Source organism: Coturnix japonica, chromosome 34, assembly GCF_054131305.1.
Source record: "Coturnix japonica strain WE chromosome 34, WE-NBRP24, whole genome shotgun sequence".
Classification (NCBI taxonomy): Eukaryota; Metazoa; Chordata; class Aves; order Galliformes; family Phasianidae; genus Coturnix; species Coturnix japonica.
In genome coordinates, this window is record NC_140696.1 from 2215910 (window position 1) to 2235599 (window position 19690).

General features: G+C 57.6%; 3 protein-coding genes across 7 annotated transcripts; all 3 read left to right on the plus strand.

The window, feature by feature from the left end:
• The first annotated feature begins 498 nt into the window (after positions 1 to 498).
• Positions 499 to 6256, plus strand: JAML (junction adhesion molecule like). Its single transcript, XM_032449107.2, has 8 exons — positions 499 to 745; positions 2434 to 2684; positions 4041 to 4204; positions 4470 to 4695; positions 4823 to 4940; positions 5288 to 5348; positions 5467 to 5562; positions 5681 to 6256. The coding sequence occupies exons 2-8, from the start codon at positions 2609 to 2611 to the stop codon at positions 5840 to 5842; spliced, it is 903 nt and encodes a 300-aa protein (XP_032304998.2). The 5' UTR covers positions 499 to 745; positions 2434 to 2608; the 3' UTR covers positions 5843 to 6256.
• Positions 6257 to 7409: 1153 nt separating this feature from the next.
• On the plus strand, positions 7410 to 11534 carry SCN2B (sodium voltage-gated channel beta subunit 2). The gene is made up of 4 exons (XM_015883882.3): positions 7410 to 7643; positions 9502 to 9668; positions 9815 to 10025; positions 10106 to 11534. Exons 1-4 carry the CDS (start codon positions 7574 to 7576, stop codon positions 10303 to 10305), a joined length of 648 nt encoding a protein of 215 aa, XP_015739368.1. The 5' UTR covers positions 7410 to 7573; the 3' UTR covers positions 10306 to 11534.
• A 2246-nt stretch (positions 11535 to 13780) lies between these two features.
• Positions 13781 to 19629, plus strand: SCN4B (sodium voltage-gated channel beta subunit 4). Of its 5 annotated transcripts, none has more exons than XR_014938214.1 (6): positions 13789 to 14230; positions 14435 to 14684; positions 16965 to 17128; positions 17673 to 17898; positions 17988 to 18117; positions 18188 to 19629. XR_014938214.1 is itself a non-coding variant. In XM_085525978.1 (6 exons), exons 1-6 carry the CDS (start codon positions 14200 to 14202, stop codon positions 18279 to 18281), a joined length of 678 nt encoding a protein of 225 aa, XP_085382104.1. In that variant the 5' UTR covers positions 14103 to 14199; the 3' UTR covers positions 18282 to 19539. The 5 variants fall into 5 exon arrangements, 3 of the variants coding, with proteins under 3 accessions (XP_085382104.1, XP_085382102.1, XP_085382103.1); XM_085525978.1 differs by having other exon boundaries at positions 14103 to 14230; positions 14442 to 14474; positions 18188 to 19539; XM_085525976.1 differs by having other exon boundaries at positions 14142 to 14230.
• The last annotated feature ends 61 nt before the right edge of the window (positions 19630 to 19690 follow it).

Here is a 19690-nt window from a genome sequence, read left to right on the forward strand (position 1 = left end):
ATGCTGGGAACCCAGACTCCCATCAGAAACCTGGTGATGGCCATTAATCAGAGCTGTGTAGGAGTTCTGACTACAATGCAAGTCAGCTATAGATCTGTATCTCCAGACTATTTTCTTTCCTCTCATCTACAGCAAAGTAACATCAGTAAAGATGGTGCTCTGTGATGGCTCAGTGTTTCTACCAACAAAAAACGATCCTGAGAAAGGATGTTGGGATTTGCAGCTCGGAGGAAGTGGCTTTGTTGTTCCACTTTCAGTTAGAATGCATCACTCTTCTTTATGGAAATTAATAACTTTTGTTTCTCCACAGAATGTTCACTTTTCAGCTGTGAATGCTTTGCAAACAGTGTAACAGGGCTAAATCTTACATAATGACTAATGGATCAGGCTGCTGTGGAGCTTGAGAGCTGTAAACAAGAGCTGTAGGGCTTGGCCATATCTCTTATCTAGAGTGGCTTTTGAAGCTGCCTTTCCATCTGTAATTCTTCTTGCCTGTCTGTATAACAGGTCCCTTCTGACTTGTCAGTACCCTCCATCTTCCTCTTACAACTTCCTCTTAGAAGCAAAGAGTGGTCACCAAACCCAACCTTAAGTAAGAGACCCGAAACAAAGAGCTGCTGTGTTCTAAACATCTCGCATGCACAACCTCAGGAAGATTTAGTGTGATTAATTCAGAGGCTCCAAATCAGTCACTGAAGAGCTCTACGTGCAAGATAAAAAAGTCAGCTGCCCCAAACCATGCTGGGTGAGTGTTTATATGTTTGCTATGAATCCTTATTTTAATGTTTGGGTTTTTTTTTTTTGCCTTTGTGAAATGGAAATTACCGAAACATAGAAGTACTTGAAATAAAGATTCCTATGTGCAAAAGCGGGGAGGTGTGAAGGCAATGTGGTATCCACGTATTTTTTTTCTTGCCTTTTCCATATGGATTGAAGAAAATTCTTCTAGGAGGCTTTGAGAGGGGCTGGGTGTGTCAGCATTGTGAGATGTAACAGCCTGGCTGAGTGGGTGCTGCCTTCAGCACTTGCTGACACACGCTGTGACAGGAGACCCTGCAGAGATGGATCCCGAGGTGGGACCAGAAAATGTTTTCAGAAGTAGGTTAAGAAGTGCAGGAAGAACTTGGTGGTAAATTAAGGACCAGAGCCTCAGCAAGGGGGATTCTGGAGTTCTGCAAGCTGGTACTCTGCTGTGCAGGCTTCTGTGTGATGATGAGAGCCTTCAATAAGCTATAGGTCCTGTTTTCACTCTGGGATGAGGGTGGCCCTGAGAAGGTGCAGCTCCAGCTGTGTTTGAGGGCTTCAGACAGCACAGCTGAATTAAAACAAGGTGAGGCAGCAGGATGCTTTGGCCTGCTGAGCTGAGATGTGCTGCACCGACGCATCTTTGGAGCCGAGTGTGAATTTTGCTGTTTATAGGTCATGCACGCACGAGCGTGAGTTTGCGCTGCAGATTGTCATAGCAGACATGCAAAGGAGAACGTACCCAAACCACAGCTCCCCCCTCCACCTCCACAAACCCATCCCCCAAACAGATTTAGGTTTTTGAGAGGTAGATTTGAGAGAGTCACTGAAGGTTTGCTGCCATTGTCAGGATTTTGCTGATGGGATGGGAGGGCAGGGAAAAGCAGAGTGGTTTTGCATCAGGCAGTGAGGCCGTGCTCTGGATGAAAAGCCTTTAGAACTGCTTTACAGTCTAGAATAGACCCCACAGCTGTGGATTGCTGCTCTGTGGTGTTGGATGGAACGAGATGACAGCATAGACACAATGTCAGATATTCCCCGCCTCTCTTTGGGCTGCTGCTTGCGGTGTATCTCTGGTTCCTTTATCTATTCCAGGCTTTGCTGAAGCTAATCCAGAGGGCCTCTGATTTTCACAGCGGAGGAAAAATGAGAGAAGCTAATGAGACTTCAGCTATGATTCATTTCTTGTTGCTTTTACTGCTGCAGGAAAATAAATGCCTGTATTGAAAAATGACTGCTGGTAGTTGGTACTGCTTGCCTCCTGTGATCTGTGTGTGAGCACATCCCTGCCAATGACAGTCAGTTCTTCTTTGGGCTGTGGCATGTCTATGCTTTGGGGAAAGGAGGCATCAGCTGTATTCAGTGATGTGCAGTTGGTCAATCAGTGCAGTGACCAGACTCAGCGCTGTCTGAGCAGACCCAAAAGACTCCGTCACAAGCTTTCAATGTGCATGGTGTTCTGAAGCAAGGAGGTTATCTCTAGGATAATATGATTTTAGGATCTGTATCCAAACTTCTACAGGAGAAAAACCACCCCATTGTTTTTTAAGCAGTGACTATTTGTGAATGTCTCAATTCTGGTGGTAAGGAGTCGACCCCCCAAACCACCGGAAAGATGCTTTGGTTAAGGGGAAATGCAAAGATGTTCATGCTGAGCCCTACCCCCCATCTTTCACTCTTCCTTCCCAGGGCTCAGAGCTGTCTCAAATCAGACACGTGTGACAGCTGTGCTTCACTGAGTTGTAGGCTCCCAGCTGGGGTAGGACTAACTTTGAGAAGCCGAACATCCAGATCACATTCCTCCCTGAAGGACTGGAGCCTTCTGCAGGCCTTGGGGTGCAGCTGCAAGCACTTGGTGTGCTGCATGTGCCACCTCTGCTGCTCTCCTGGAGAGAAGATGAAGGTGCTGCTGTGCCTGGCTCTGGTGCTGATGTTACTGGGTAAGCTGTAAATCATTCTAGTGGCTTTATCCTTGCTTTTGCCTAAGACCCTTTGCTTCCTCTTTTCTGCTGTAAGGACCACTCAGAGGCTTGCAGGCACGCAAGGCTGGGAGTGTTGAGCGTGCCAGTAACTCCTCTGGCATCTGTGAGCTGCTTGTTCCCTTCCTGCACACGCATAGGCTTGGAATTGTCACAGCATCCTGTTGGAGGCCTGTACTTACTGTACCAGGCTCCAAGGCTTTGGAAGATGTAGAGAAGCTTTACCACATCTAAACACAGGGTAAGCCTTCCAAGCTATTGATTTTTGGCTCCGCTTAAGGCAACTGGCCTCCTTGGTCTCCACAACTGACATACTCTTCATGTTTGCCTCCACAAGCTGGTCAAGCCCAAAAGAAACCTGTTTGGGAAGCTGTAGCATTTTGCATTCATTACTTACAGGGCATCAGATGAGTGCTTGGTGCCTTGCCAGGGCCCAGCCCTTGGTGGTTGTGGAAGGGCTGAGCAGGGCAGCTCTAATGCTGGGAAAAATGTCCCTGCCCAAGCAGCTCCCTCTGAATCAGCTCACCCGGCCCTCATATGCAGCGCTGGGCTCTGTTCTCCTGGTTAGGATCTGTTGATGCTTCTCTCTGTTCCTTGCAGTTGGCAGTGCTTCCCTGCTGTGCTGCTTCCCATGGCTCTGCTCTGCGCTGCCTTTCAGCCAAGCAGGTGTCTCTCTTCACCATTTTGACCCTATAGATTACAGAAGATGGAGGCTTTCTCTTGAGAAAACCCCGGGGCTGTTTTCTGCCCTGCCCTGTGTGCTGTGTCCCCGTTTGTTTTGGCTTTGCTCTGTGCTGCTCCACTTCTCCAGAAACCCATAGAGGTGGTTATGTGGTTGGACACGTCCAAGCTCAGCCAGGAGCCTGTGAGCAAGCAGCCAGGAAGCCAGATGGGCAGGTTGTGAAAGGAGGAACCGAGACTGATGCACAGGGGCTGAGTTGCCTCTGGCCTGCTGCAGATGAGTGCCACTGGTTCTCCCAGCCCGTGACTCACACGAGCCACGGTGCAGGAGCTGCAGCCTTCAGCCCTGAGACGCAGAGGGCTGAGCACTGAATCCAAAGGTGTCTTCCCCACTCTACTTCCATGCGGCTCGTTCAGTGAATGCAGCAGCCCTCGGTGTCTGGCACCCAGGAGGATGTGCTGCCTTGCATCCCCGGATTGCGGAAAGCAGGGCTCAGGGAGAGGCTTTGTCTGCAGGGCCTCCCCACTGCTTCCCGGACTGCTCAGCGCCTTTAGGCTCATCCAGAGAGGAGACATCTATGGGGACAGGCAGGCTGCGCTCAGCCATCCTCATCCTGCTATCCTTGTGCCTGGCAGGGAGGAGCAGCAGCTTGGCTGGATGGGTGTTCACAGAGCCCTGGCTCCATGCTAGCACTGGGGACTCTGTCCTTCTGCGCTGCCTCTTCCAAGATCCAGAGGCCACGGGCTGGACGGTGACCAAAGTGGACTGGCTGCGTGTGCCAAGGGCTGGCAAACAGAAGGTGGGTCAGAACCCAAAGTGGGCAATGGGAGGGAGAGGGAGGCAGCCCCGCTGCTCTTGGAGCACTGCAGAAGGAGAGCTCCCCAGCTGTGTGCCCCACGCTGTGGCATTCAGTGGAGCTTTCCAGGGGCACAAGTGCAGGATGGAGCAAGCTGGGCTCTGTGCATGGTGAGCATCGTGTGTATGTGTGTATGTGTGTGTGTGGGGAGAGGCTGCAATGCCCTGCTTGCTGGGCTCCACTCACCAGCTGCTCTGTGCCCGGACAGGAGGAGATGGTATTTTATTACTACAGCAACTCCAGTGTCCCTGTGGGCCGTTTCCAAGGCCGGGTGCGGTGGCAGGGAGATGTCTCGTGCTGGGATGGCTCCATCCAGCTGCAGGATGTGCAGGTGAATGACAGTGGCAGGTACACGTGTGAGATCCGCCTGTTTCAGCACGGCAGCATCTTCAAGAACCACACGATTCTACACGTCAGCCCTGAGATACAGAGAGGTGTGAGCCCCAGCTTGTCACCCCATCTGACCCTCACAAAGGGGTTCCCGTACCTACCAGCACAGTTCTGCAGCAGTGCTGGTGTCCCTGTGGTGGGTTCCAGCCCTGCCTTGGTGTCTCTCTACAGATAGAGGAGCAGAAAGTGCCCAAGTCCTGGGCCGTACTGGAGTTTGGGCTGTGACCGTGTGCTGCAGCGCTGTGGCCGTGGTTCTGGCTTTTCTGGCAGGACTCAACCTGAGGAAGAGGTACCAACTTTTGCTTCGGGTTTACTGGGCTGAGCAAAGCACCTCCGAGCATCCCCCCATAGACCCGCTCCAAGCAGGATGCAGATGCGGGAAGCGCTCAGCGCTGCTCCTGCTGCCCTCTAGTGTCACTCTGCCTTCTCCTCCCAAAGCTGCTGGGCTCCTCGCTGCCTCTATGGCTGCACCCCTCTGGGTCAAGGGAGGTGGTGGGCTCCCCCAGCGCCTCGGTGGGCACCGTCACCTGGCGGCCGCCAAGGTGCATCTGAAGGGTCTCAGGAGTGGGATTCAGGGGTGGGGGGAGCAGGTGATGCTTCCCGCTGGAGGTAACACCTCTGTTGCTTTCCTTCAAGGTCTGCAGCTACCACTGCCCTGGAGAGAGCCAGAAATGACGGCAGCAAGGACAAAGCCAAGGTGGGAGCTCCTGGGGCTGGCAGGCTGGCTGAGCACAAGGTGCCATGGCTGTTGCACTGGCCCTCACCACCCACCTGTTTGCTGCTTGGTTCCAAGTGTCCTGCTATCCTCCCCATAGGAAGGGCACTACTCCTCGATTCCTGAAGCTGTGGTGCCTAAGGCTGATCAGGATGCAGGGAAGAAGAGGAGAGCTGAGGAGACCTACATCACCATGGTGAGGAGGGAGCAGCTCCAGGGCTGTGGGACCCCTTACACTGCACCCCTCCAGGCTGGTGATGCCCGATGGCCCCAGTGCTCACAGAGGGACTCACTCCATCCCCGGTTCCTTGCAGCACCCCTCCACCCTCCATGAGAATGGCATCTACGTGGAGCTGGCCAGGGGGGTGATCCCAGCAGAGTGGATGGCAGAAGGCAGACGGGACAGTGGGCACAGTGAGCAGCCCTACAGCCAACCCCAGGAGGAACTTCCTCGTGTCCCAGAGAGGGGAAAATAGCCACGCTGGGGCTGTAAACCCCTTAACCAGCAGCTGCACGCAAGACTTCTTTGCTCCTTTGGCTGGTCACTGTTATACTGCTGTCAGCCCTGCACTGTTGTCTCCATCCTGAACTGCTGCTGGGACATGGCTTGCCCAGCATCTGCAGGGTGACCTGGGGAGTGTCCTCTCTGGATCCCTTCTCCCTGGTCCCCAGAGAGGGACACAGAGGGCAGTCCCTACTTTCCAGCACTGATTGAGGTCGGTGCTGCTCCAGGACTGGAAATGATGAGGAGAGCCTGGCTGGGCTTCGACAACAGGGGAGGGTTTGGGGTTGGGGGTGGAGGGGCAGCTGTGCACTGGTATCTTCTGCAGTTAATAAACTCAGCGAGCCCGGGGAGCCTTCCCCTTTCCTGGCTTCCTTTTACCTCCTGATTAACTGTATGAAATCAGAGTGTGCCAAAACCCTCCATCAAAATGGGCCACAAACGGGGTCCCTTGGCTGCAGGGCTGGAGCAGAGCAGGGTCTCTCACGTGTGCTGCTCCCACGTGTGTCCTACCCACGCTGAGTGACCACCCCTGCCCGCAGCCCCGGGACTCGTTGCTCTGGGTGGGCGGGACAGCGATGCCAGCCGCTCCTCCTCCAGGGCTGCCGCCTTGCGATGTGCTGGCTGCCATCCTACCCCTAAATATAGATGTTTGACACCTCCAGGTGCAGAGCTGGGAGCTGGGGACCACCTCCTCGGCTCTGCTGGATGGGAGACTGCAGCACAGGCTGCTCCGGGCTGCACTCCTTGGTTTCACGTTGCCACCCTACTCTGTTTTTCGTGGGTGAGGAGAAGCTGTGGGATCTCAGTACCCGGAGCCCTTTTTGGGGTGCTGGGTTTGCCTACGGCCACTGCTGCCTTGCAACAAGGTGGGACCCATCCCAGTAAAGCAGACCCAGCCCTGCTTACCCATTGTGCCCCATCCATCCCTCCCCAGGACCCTCTATGCAGTTGTGCTCTGCCTCCAGGGCATCCCTCACCTTCCTCCTCTTTGATGCTGCCTCAGCAAACTGCACCACACAAGGATGACAGGGTGTCTGTGGATGCTGTCACCGACTCCGTGATCTCCACGTGCTCTCCTTGCACCGTGGATCCAGGGCTGGAGTTCTTATGCCCCTGTGTGCTGACCTGGGGCACCTTTAGCTCCCTCCAGGTCAGGCAGAACCTTTGCATTCTGCTTCCAGGGGAGGGTTTCTGTGCTCCCAGAAGGTGCCACATGGTGTGGTCTCACATGGGGGTTGCAGAGGCTGATGGAGCTCAATGACCAGGTCTGTGCTGCAGGGCACTTCCCTGGGCACTGTGCTTTCTATGGGAGCCCTGAGCACTGCTTGCTTGCTGAGAGGGAACCTCAGCAGTGTTGAAAGTGGTGCTTTGGGGGGATGTTTGCTCCCATTGAGAGGAGCAAAGCTGTGCTGCCACAGCCCACCCCATACCCCGCAGCACGGAGCAGCGATGTGCCAGGATCCTCAGCTTCTGTTCAGGGGAAATTTTTTCTGCCCTCCCACTCGCTTTGCTGTAATCCACCAACCATAGCATTTACCGATTTTTTCAGCCCAGCACCGCTCCACCGGCCATATTGGGCTGTAGAAATAAAGCAGCTCTAATGTTATATGTCACCTGCAAATAACCCGGGCGTTCGAAAAAAGGCAAACCACCACAACCCACACCAACACCAAGCCCTCTCCACACACCCAGCTCCTTCACTATGAGCCCGGATGCCTGGCTCCCTCAGCCTGCCCTGTGCCTCTCTGCCCTCAGCCTGCTGCTCTCGCTGGGTAAGTGCCACCCCAACCCTTTGCATGGGACAGCACCCAGGTGGGAAGAAGCCCCCTCCCCAGATCTGGGCCCTGAGAAGCCCCTCTGGGCGTGGAGCAGCATTGAGATGCTGTGCTGCAGGGATGGGGTGGAGGTGCCTTGATGCTGAAATCAGCAGCCAGGGTGACCTGCTTGTGGGCAGGGTGGGGGGACGCTGCAGCATCACCGTGCTTGCTGGGGTTTGCTGTGCACATGGCTGGTTGCATGCCCTGCAGGGCTGCGGCAGGGATGCTGGTGGGCTGTGGGTGCTTTGTGCTGTGCTTTGGGGTCAGGGTAGCAGCGGGGCATGTGCAGGGGGTTGGGAGGGAGGGGGCTGCGCTCTGCATCTCTGCTCTGCCCTGCAGCCAGGAGCGTGTGTCAGCAGGTTTGGGGCTGTATCGATTGGGAAGCAGGGATGCATCCATCACCTCTGCAAGGTGCTGCTCTCCCTGGCCTGGAGCTGCTGGGGGGCTGCCTTGGCTTTAGGAGGGAGGCCATCAAATGGAAGATAAAAGCTCAGCGAGATCTTCTTCAGAGCCGATGTGTAATTTCACCTGCCGAGCCCTGGGGAGCAGGGTGTTGTGTGACAGCATTTGGGCTCACGGAGCACTAAAGGGCACAGCCTGGATGGTCAGTCCCAGGGGTTTATTTTGCCACTGATCTCATCTCTTATCACTGGAAAGGGCCACATCTGGGGCACATGCATGTCAGCACTCCTGGGGCATGTGTGAGCTTCCCATGAGGGCCCCATGTCTGCAACGTGGTCCTGCAGTGCCTAGTGTCTGTGCAGAGCTCCTGCTGGCACCCAGCCCTCTGCAGAGCACTGGGGGTGCAGCACAAAGCCAAATGCAGGCTGAGAGCCTGGGACACAGCACGGGGCTGGGGGGGTTCAGGCTGTGTGGGGGCTCCTGGGACAAACAGACACCCAGATCTCCTCTGTGCCAGGATTGCTTGGATGTGACCACATTGTGGCTGGGGCAATAAGGCTGGGACAGCCCCAGGCACACACTGTTTCAAGGTTTGGGAATGGCACCAGGTCCCATCTTGCAGCCAGACCTGGGGCTTGAGGATCTGTAAGGCAGAAGGTGTCAGTGCCATTATTGCCCCCCCTTGGGGTGCCACGGCCCCTTTGCAGCCCATCCCTGCCCTGTGCCCTCCTATGCAAACTGTGGGTGGGTGCTGAGTGGTGGGTGCTGCTGGGGACAGCTGGAGATCTGGGGAGCTGCAGGAGAGGGGTGGAATTGTGCGCCCATGCACCAGGTGAGCAGTGTCAGCTGCACTGGGTGCTGACCCAGTTTCTGTGCCAGGAGTGCAGGGATTGGCTTCGTCCTCCCAGGGGAGAAACTGAGCTCTTGACCCTTCTCTCCCAGGTGGAGGAGCTTTGCCTGACCCCCACAGGCTGTGGGGGAGCATCTGCAGCCTTCCAGGTCTGTCCCTGGCAGCTCCCATCGTGTGCTGCCGTAATGCGTCCTGCCTGGAACAGAATCTGATGAGCACAGCCATAAATTTCCCTCCCTGCGGCCGTGGTGCTGAGCCCTGCACGCTGATGCTGCATCCACCCTTTTGCATAGCAGGATCGATTCTGCAGCAGCAAAGCTCTTGGTTAAGCAGCAAGGAGCAGGGATTGCTTGGAGTCAGCAGAATTTGGTGCTGGGAGCCATCAGGCCAGCATGGCAAAGGGGGATCTCAGCCATTGCAACAGTGCTTTCTGCCCAGATCTGGGGGTGTCCCCGTGTCCCCCAAAGCCACAACATGCAGAAGGGCTGAAGGGCACCAGAGTGGGAGGTGGGTATGGGTGGGAATCTGTGCCCCTTTAACACATCCATGTTCTCATCTCAGTGCCCACAGGGCTGGGAATGGAGGTGATGGCCCCCCCCATCATCAACGCCATGAACGGCAGCTCTGTAAAGCTCTCCTGCACCTTCAACTCCTGCTACAAGGTGGAGAACAAGCAGTTCTCCCTCAACTGGACGTACCAGGCATGCACAAACTGCTCCGAGGAGCTGGTGAGTGCCTGGGGGCTGCTGGGGACCCTGGGCTGTATGAGGTGCCCTGGGCCATATCCTTGAATGGGGTGAGCATGGTGAGGGATGGGGCTTGGTTGGGGGGGATGAGGGCTCGGGGTACCCCAACACCTCTCCCCACTGCGCAGTTCCTGCAGTTCCGGATGAAGATCATGAACAAGCAGCTGGAACGCTTTGGGAACCGAGTGGAGTTCACTGGGAACCCCACCAAGAACGACGTGTCCTTCACCCTCAACAACGTGCAGCTGGAAGATGAGGGCACCTACAACTGCTACGTCCTCAACCCCCCGGACCGGCAGCGGGGCCACGCCAGCATCAGCCTGAAGGTGCTCACCGAAGGTCAGTGCAGCCCCATCCTTGTGCCCAGCATCACCCTCGGGTGCTGGGTGCCAAGGGCTGACCCTGCCCCGTGTCCCCAGAGCCTCCAAAACGTGATTCAATGGTGGCCGTCATCGTGGGTGCCTCCGTGGGCGGCTTCCTGGCCGTGGTCATCCTGGTGCTGATGGTGGTGAAGTGCGTGCGCCGGAAAAAGCAGCAGAGGCTGAACACGGATGACCAGAAGACGGAGGAGGAAGGAAAGACGGACGGTGAAGGCAACCCGGAGGAGGGCACCAAGTAACACAGCCTGCTTCCCCCTCACTGTACAGCGTGTCCCGTCCGTGTGCTTCCCACAGCCAGGATTGCTGTCTGCCCACAGTGTCCCTCCTGCCACCCGCACCGCCAACCCGCCCGGAGCAGGGCGCAGGGAGGAGCAGCCCCGCAGCTGCCGGGGGGGGTCCGGGGGGGCTGGCTCCTGCCCCACAGCCGGGCTGGGTCCGGCTCATCCCCGCTCCGTGGGGCACAGGTGCTGGGGACGGGGTGGGGGAGGAGGGGAGAGCACCGATGTCCCCGTCCCATCCCTGATTCTGCCCGTCCTTGTGCTGGGGTGCCATGGTGAGGGGCTTGTGGCTCCCGGTGTGTCATGGACGTGCCCTTCTTGGGCTGTATTTGAGCCTGAGCACCTCATCCGAAGGCGCTGGGCTGATTACTCAGTGTGTGTTTACTTCCCGGGGAGATGGAATGTAATGGAAAGTGTTCTGCTGATGTGCCAAACCGCAGCGGCGGGGAGAAGGAGCAGCGTGTGCCGGAATGGAGCGGGCACAGCCACCACCCTGAGCCCAGGACCCAGCACTGCCCCTCCCGGCTCCTCAGGGGCCCTGCACAACTTGTACTGCCACGGCCACGCACTGCCAGCCCGTGGGGCCCCGCGGTGCCACCCCCAAACCCCACAGTCCAGCTCCTGCCCTGCTTGCAGCTCCCGGAGCCTGTGGGCAAACCCTTGTCCTGTGCATCCAAGACCTTGCAGGAGAGCGGTGCCAGCAGAGGCAGCAAGCATTGCATCCCCTGCTGCACCGTGCCCTGCTGTCCCTTGTCCTGCTGCAGCCAGGACGTGCCCTGCTCTGCCCCATGCACCCCCCGGGCTCAGCCCGCTGCCTGCACCCACACGCACAGCTGCATCGCTTCGCTGCTCCATTGAGAGCGGTTTTTGGGGCCAACTCAAGCTGTGAGCTCACAGCCAGCCCCACACCTGCCTTCATCTCACTCACGCACTGTCCTTGGATTGCAACTTGCCAATGCATCTGTCTGTACATAGCTGTACACAACGGAGAGTCTACAAGTACATATACATAGATATATATATAGATATATATGGGAGGTGCTGCTATCGGCCATAGCTGCACTTTGGGTTTGCACCTTCCAATGTTTGATTTGTTTTTCTTTTTGCTGGTGGTGTTTTTGCCAAAGCCTGATTGGAGGATGTTTTTATTGCTCTTTGTACAGTTCAACAGAGGAACAACAAAATGCAAAGTGTGCGTTGGGTGCTTTCATACCTCTCATTGCAGAGCAAGTTGGCTCTGGGGAGCCCAGGTTTTGGGACTGAGTTCTGGGCTCCCCAGACCCACCTTGCTCTGCCCCTCTTGGGCAGCAGTTCTGCTTTGGGTGCTAAGGGAGCGTGGGTCAGGCAAGCACAGCACAGCTCTCTTCCCCCTGGGGAAGGGCAGGAGGTCGGTGATGCTGCGCTGATGGCCCCACTGTGCTGCAGGTTGTGCTGTACCCATAGGAAGGAGCTGGAAGGAGCAGCCCTCTGGATGGGTGAGCGCAGATGGAGCAATAGGCACCAATAGCCAGCACTGATGGGATGGTCACCAGCAAGAAGGTCATGAACTGGGGACAGCTTTGTCCCCTCAGTGTAATGGCAGTCTGATGTTCTGCACGGAGGGACCGGGGGCAGTGAGCAGAGGGGGAATGGAGCAGGGGGTGAAGGGCAGCACTACAGAGCAGGAAGGGTCCAGCAGAGCTTGAATCGAGTCAAGAAGAAACTTTCCCCCTGGGACACGGTACCATTGCCTCTGTGCAGCTGCCTCTGCAGTGCCTGCCTGGGGACACCGCTCCCCTTTTCCAGCTTGTTTTAAAGGGTCCCCCAAATAGGGACTTGCTGGAGAGCAGGATGGGCAGCGGGAGGACGGCTCTGCATGGGAGAGGAGGCAGGGGGAGAGGAAAGCATTGCCCAGGAGAGCTGCAGGCAGGGGAGGGCTGGGGATGGCACAGCAGCCAAACACTCACCGCAGTCCGTGTGCCCGGACCTCCATCAGCTCCAGCCGGGACGCTGCTGCAGAGCTGGCTGCCAGGCCGCCTCGTCTTCTAAAGGTCGCAGCCAGAGGACCTTGCAGTAAATATAAGGTGCTGATGGGAAGTCCTGCTCTGGCGTCGCCACCTCCTCTTTTGCAGGAGGGCTCTGCTTGCTCCAGGAGGTTTGGGAGGGGGCCAGAGCATCCCTGCATCCTTGCTGGAGCTGCTCCCTGCTGAAGCTGTGCAGTCTGCTGCATTGTGCTGAAAGCTGCTGTCCAACGTTGCTCTGCTCAGCCCTACCCTGTGCCCCTGCCCACGTGGAGGGAAGCAGGAGCCCTCCTCGGGCGTTTTAACCCTCCCAGTCCCATTTTTGCAGGGTAAATAGAAGGAATGCAGCAGCCCTGCAGCTCCGGGTGCAAGCAGCCAGCAGGAAGGACCCCTGAGCTCTGCGTCCCATCCCTCTGGGGAGGTGACAGAGTCCGAGCAGGGGGTGCTCGACTTCCCTGTAACCAGACACTGCAGCCTTGTGCTGGGCTCAGCAAAAAGAGTTTCCTCTGAGCAGCGCTATCTGTGCTCCGGACATCTCAGCACCGTGCCAAATCCCCCAGTGCCCTTTCCTGGCCGTGGCACACATGGCTGGCAGGGAGCAGATCATGTTCCACATCCATGGCAGCAGCAGATGTCTGATGAGAGCAGTCGGCTGAGGATAGTGGCCAGGGCTGCCAAGTGTGACAGCTCCATCATGTCCAGTGACAGGCAGCACCGTGCTCAGAGCCCTGGGCCAAGGGCACAGCTGGACCCAGCACATTGTGGGCAGCACCTGTGACTTCACAGCTCAGTGGGAGCTCAGGGCTGCAGGGGCACATTGTCCTGGAGGAGGCTGGCTAAGCGCATCGGATTGTATCACCTGGCTGTATCCATCCCCTACCCATATCTGTCACCTACCTGTATCTATCACAGCCACTGAGACACCTCCTGCAGCATCAGCAATACTCTCTATGCTGCTCCTGCAGCACTGGCTGCCTGTGCTACCCAGACCAACCTACCTGCACTTCTGTCTCTTCTCCAGCTCAGCAGCCCTCTCTCCTCACCCCACTGACACCACTGGGTCCCCCAGGATACCCCAATGCCTCACAGAGCATCCTGCTTTCTGCCTCCCTCCTCCCTGGTGCCTCTTGCTGGCTGGGACACGTGCCTTGTGCCAGGAATGAGTGCTGTGCCACCTCCTCTCCTGTCCCACTGTGCCTGGCCTCAGGATGCGTCACCGCCTGCAGCTCACTGCTCAACACAGTGGTCTCGCTCCCTAAAGGGCCCTGGGTGGGAATGCAGAGCTCCATCCTCACACTTCACGTTGCTGGAGGCCTCCATTAGCAGAGGCTGCACCAGCACATTTTGGGATGCGGTCTGCTGAAGGTTATGTCTAATGGATGGAGGGCGAGCAAGAGGTTGCTGATAGGTGAACATATGTGCAGCCAATTATCTCAGAACACGTTTGGGCAGACAAAGTAAGTTTTCAGAGCGGCGCCAGGCAGACTTTGGGCACACCCGCACCCATCGATGAACGGCTCCGTCCCCATCTGTGTCTGCAGGGACACTCAGTGCCTCCCTGGGGGCTGCTGGGGTGGGCGCTGGGTGAGAGCCCGGCCGGGTTTAACTGTTCTCCCGGCGGAGGAAGCGCATCCACCCGCTGCGGGGCTGCATCCGTGCAACCTCCGAAGCCGGTTGGGTGGGCGGAGCGGGGGGCTCCGGAGGATGCGGGGGACACCGAGGGACGCGGGGACACGGCGGGGCGGGGCTCGGCGCCTCCTTCTCCTCCTCCCGGCGCGGCTCCGCCCGGTTCGGCTCGGCCTCGGCGGGGGCGGCCGGAGCCGGGCGCTGCGGGCAGACGGGACGCGCCGCAGCCATGGCCCCGCGTCTGCTGGCCGCGCTGCTGGGTAAGGGCGAGGGGTGCCCGCTGCCACCGGGAGCCGGGGGGATGCCCGGAGCCCCGCCCGCCGTGGGGTACCCCGGGTTGGGTGACCCCCCGTCTCGTCGCCCGCCCTTCGCTCGCGGCCGCTTTGCATCCGCACCGCAAGGAACCGGACGCCGCTGCTGGGATGAATGTGGCGAGCGCTAACACAATTACCTCTGCTCTGCAGACGGGAGTCCGAAGCGCTGAGGATAAGTGGTTTGGCCAAGGTGACTTCGCAGCCGAGTCCGAGGGAGGGCTCTGAAGTCCCGGCTCCAGCCCGCACCCGCATCAATCGCTGCCGGCCACAGAGCTTCCTCCTGCGAGCGCTGCATCCCGCTTTGCCCCGCTCCGCTGCTCCGCTACCTGCCTGCTAACGGGGATAGCCGTAGGGAAGCAATGCACTGCTTCGGCGCAGCCGCCAGCACGCCCGCCGACAGGTCATTCTTTTTACGGTTCATTCTGTCCAACGACCCTTTGCATGCGCTTCTCCCCAGCTCGATCTCCGTGCTGCGGGGCTGCAACCGGGAGCGTGGGGCTGGGGGGAAGCCGAGCCCCACCCCGCTCCCTCTCGGCTGCTCGGAGGAAGGAGCCCGCAGCCGTCCCCGTGCTGCAGCCCCTGGGCCGCTTCCAGGCTTCCCGCATCAGCCCGCACCCACCGGGGCACTGCGCTGCGTCGCTCATCCCGGTGCTCCCGATGCTGCTGCTTTTGGGCTGGGATAAACTCCTTCGGGAGGTGTTTTAGAAGGGATAGTTCTTAAGGTTACTTGAAGTGAGCTGGAGGCACAAAAAGGCGTTTAATTAATGCGTCCGTGCAAGGGGTTGGGTGCCCCACTCAACGTGCCCCGGCTCAGTGCTGATTGCAGGGGGATGCTGGAGATGCTGGAGAGCACGTGGGGGTGGAGGTGGCAGTTTGTCCCCATGCTGCTGGGGGGAGCATCAATGTGGGGGTGCGTGTGTCCGGGGGTGCCGTGTTTGCAGGGCTGGCAGGGGGCTCCTGGCTGCACCTGGCTGACCCGCTGCTGAGCACAGCCCGGAGCTCGGGAGCTCCTCCTGTGTAGCCTCCAGGTGGAGGGAGACCCGTGCCAAGAGGTCACGTTGATGTTTGTGGGCAATAAAAGGTTGTACAGAGTGGCTTTATTGAAGAGGGTGGGGGCGCCTGGTGCCTTTCTTGGTGAATCCTATGAGCTCTTTCCATTAGGGCAGTGGTTCCCAGACCAGCTTGCCAATGGAGGGCTGCCAACTGCCCCTTTGGGGATAAGCCTTGCTCTGAGCTCCTGCTGCTGTCTTGCACCCCAGGTGCACACCTCTCTGCTCGAGTGGTGCTGCTCCCCATCCATCTCTTGCAATGGTGCTGCTGCTGCTCGAGGGAAGGCAGCCCCAGGCAGGTCCTGATCCCTCGAGGGGCACAAATTGGGTCTCTGGAGGCACCAGGTGCAGCTGTATGGGACACATGGTGTTAAGTGGAGCAACAGCTCCTATTGGTGACCCCTCTGTGCTTCCTCTAGGCTTTATTTAGTGGTAACTTATCACTTCTGCCTTCCTGAGGTCACAGCATGACAGGAACAAGATCAGCCTCCGTTTGCCCCCTGCATGCTGCCCAGATTATGTTTATGATATTATAACCATGGCAGGTAGGATTAGAAGTGTCACAAGCCTCAAGGAATCATCTTTCCTGCAAGTAAATGTTCCCTTGCAGCACCTGCCTCCTCAGGCATCCTGCAGAGCCAGGCACCCCCAAAGCTGGAGGCACAGCCCCCAGCTCCCCACGACACTCCTGGCATCCCCAGGGCTGCACAGCTCCCAGTGTTCGAAGGAGCCTCCAGCAGAAGGAGAAACACTTCTTTGTAAAGTTAAGTAACTTCCCCTGCAGTGCTTCGATGCAGCACTGCAGCAGGGCCTGAAGCCCAGGATGCAGGGCTCTGGGCTTGGATTGGGCTGTGACGTGCCTGGGGAGCTGTTAGCACGGCATGTGTGGGAGAATAAATCAGCACAGAAGTGGCTGTGGGGGCGGGGGGAGGCTGAGGTCAGCTCTTGGGTGCCAGCAGCACTGGGAAGTGGCTTTGGGACCAGCAGTGACCCCATGGCACAGCGCTAAGGGGGAGCTTTGTGGGTGTGGGTGGGTCCTGCTGAGTGCTGGGAGTGGGGTGGGGGATGCTCTGCTGGGTTTTTCCATGGCACATGGATGGAGCCCTGGTGCTGGCATCCCTGTGCTGGGGACATTCCCTGCATGGGACCCCATTACCTCCTGCAGCTGGGACTTCACGAAGTGCTTCTCTGTGCCAGCACAAGAGAGCAGCATTGAAGGTCATCCATTGGCAGCAGTGGCTGCAGGCAGGGCATGCTCTGCCGCTCCACCAGGACCCACTGCTCTGCTGCTGGGGTGAAGGGAAGGGTAGGGCAGGCTGGCAGCCATCCAGGGCAGCGATGCTAATTGGAGTTTGAGCTCATGCTTTGAGAATGAAGAGCTCTGCTTTGCTTTCAGAGTGCTTTTGCCTTCTTTTTTTCTTTTTAAGCCCCCCCCCTTTAAAGCTTAGCTGAAGGCTCTGTGGATGATACGCAAATCAGGGCTTTCATTTGCATACTTTATCTGTGGTGATATTATGGATCCCTTTGAATCTGTGCTGTCTCTGGGGGAGCCAGGCAGGGCCTGATGCTGTCCTGTGGATGAGGCCAGCACTGTGGCCGTGCCCATGGGATGAAGGCTCTCCTCCCACCAGGTCTGTACATCCTCGCCATTGCCTTTGCCCTGGAGGTGTCTGTGGGGAAAACCAACACTGTGATGGCACTGAACGGCTCCGACGTCCTGCTGCCCTGCACCTTCACCACCTGCATTGGCTTCCAGGATCTGATCTTCACATGGTACTTCAACTCGACGGAGCTGGTGGGTGCGCTCCAGGCTTTGCCTGTGTTTTCCTGTCAGCTCCTTTCAGATGTGCTTCTCACTGGCTGCTTTCCTCCTCCCATGGGATGCTCTCCCTCTGAGCACATCCAGCTCGGGTGGAGCACCTGTGCATGCCTGTGCTTTGGAACAAAGCTGGCCTGGAGTTTCTGCCACCTAAAGCTGATTGTCTTTCATAAATTGCTCACAAATTGGCTATACTTTATGCAAAATATGGTTAATTTTCTCCTCGTGTGCTTGCTCTGAAATGCTAAATCTTCGGTATAGATATGCTTCCTTCCTGCTGTGCACACTGCTCTCCTGCTGGTAAGGAGGAGGATTTGGAGCAGCTCTGTCCTTAGAACCTGGATGATCCCAGAATAAAGGGACCTTTCCCTGCCCCAGAGTAATGCAGATCTGTGTGGCCCATTGCACTGCTGCAGGGTGGTGGGACTGACCCACTGCATCCATGCTTGGCTGTGTCTGCACTCAGGAGTCAGGCAGGGCAGGTGTGCTGCATCCCACTGACCCCACCATGCCTCTGCAGATCTACCACGGCAAGATCAAGAGCAAAACCTCTGAGCCCATCCTCGTGGGACGCAATCCAAGGGTCGAATTTGTTGGTTCAACCACTGGGAAGGACAACAACATCTCCATCGTCCTGAAGGATGTGGAGCTCAGCGATGCCGGCAGATACACCTGCCATGTCCTCAACCCCAAGGAGAAGAAGGCGCAGCACAATGCCACCATCTTCCTCACTGTGGTCCATAAGAGTAAGTGCTGCTGGCGGGTGGCGAGCACTGGGCTCACAGTGCCTGGGGGTGCCCTGACCCAAACCCCTTCCACCCCTCCTGCCCTACAGTGGAGGAGACAGACAACACCGTGACGCTCATCATTGTGGGTGTTGTGGGTGGACTCATCGGCCTCCTCATCCTCTTCATGCTTGTCAAGAGGGTCGTCCTGTTCATCATCAAGAAGACCCAGGATGGGAAGTGAGTGCGGGCACCCTGTGGGGCGGCTGGGGGGCGGTGGGGCCGGGTGTCAGCTGTGTGCTCCCCGCAGGAAGGAGTGTCTCGTCAGCTCCTCGGGGAACGACAACACAGAGAACGGCCTGGCGGGCTCCAAAGCGGAGCAGAAAGCGCCTCCGAAGGCATGAAGCAGCCCTGCGCCCCGGGGAGGTGAGGTGGGGGCCGGCGGGGAGCTTCTCCCTTTTGTTTCCTTTCCAAACTGCCAACGCTCGAGACATGTTTCTATTACACACGTGCCTGCGACCTGCGCTGCTTCTCGGAAAAGACTTGGGCTGCCGCGGGGAATTGGGGGGGGGGAGGGGGGCTTCAGGTGGATGGGATGGAGCGAACTGCCTGCCCTGCCCGCTGGGGACAGAGGGGCCGGGGAGTGCCGTGCCGTGCCGAGGGTTTGTGCTGGTTCTGCCCGTACTTACACCCCCTCGTTTGAAGGCAGTGATGCTTTCAGGGCTTTCTTTCTAAGGCTTCACTCGTTACGTGGGTATTTTTCTATTAGACTCCGGTGGGAAAGTGGCTGAGTGCGTTTCCCTTTCCTCCAAGAAAGCTGTGGGGGGAGCACGATTGGATCCTAGAGGAGGAGCAGGGCCAGGGCTGCCCCGTCCTGCTGCCCATCCTGCCCCTGGCTGGCGGGGTGACCCTGGGACGTCCCCGTGCCTCAGTTTCCCGTCTGTAAAACGGGGAAAGCAGCGCTGCTCTACCTCGCAGGGGTTGCTGTGAGGCTTTTTTTGGCTCACTCTTAGTAAAGCACATCAAGATCTCTCGGTGAGGGGTGTGCAAGAAGCCAGAGGGTCCCCGCAGAGGGTTCCGGCACTGGGGAGACTTCGCTGTGCTTCACTTTCCCCACCTGTAGCACGGGGCTCAGCCCTCAGCTGCCCAGCAGGGGCTCTGCACAGCGCTCTGAGCTCCCAAGCAGAGGCACACTGTGAATGCCCCGCGTTACCCCTGTCGTGCATGAGAGCTTGGGCTGGAGCCGCCCCGAGACCCCCGGCCCCCCTCACAGAAAAGCCTCCAGGGCAGGAAGGGATTTTTTTTACAGAACTCTTTTTAGCTGTCCTATAACCTGTCAGCCTTTTTTAGTCGGTATCTGGACACTGTTCCACCTACCCCAGGATATGCAATGCTGTACTATGCATGGATTATTCCTCTGGCTTGATGGAGGAAATCAGCGTAACCCGTGTCTGAAATGAGGTTCTATCCATACGCCTATAGATACAGTGTGGAGTGCAGAGCAGGGTGGGGGGAGTCCTGCAGGACCCCTTCTTATGGGGCCTTCCATGGGCTCTGTGGGATGAAGGCGCTGCCTGAGGTGTGAGCTGTGACGGTCACGTATGTATACGCATATATCAACACCTGTAGGAGATACTTGCAATAAACACCAGGTGTGCACCACGTGCTGCGTGATGACTTCAAACACCTCGTTGCACCTTTAGGGTTTGCCCAGCTTTGCATTGAGTGAAATAAAGTTTTGGTTTGCCAGGGTTTGGACTCCTCTGGGTGCTCATTTGGCCCCTGTTTAGAGCAGGGATGGGAAAGCAGCCCA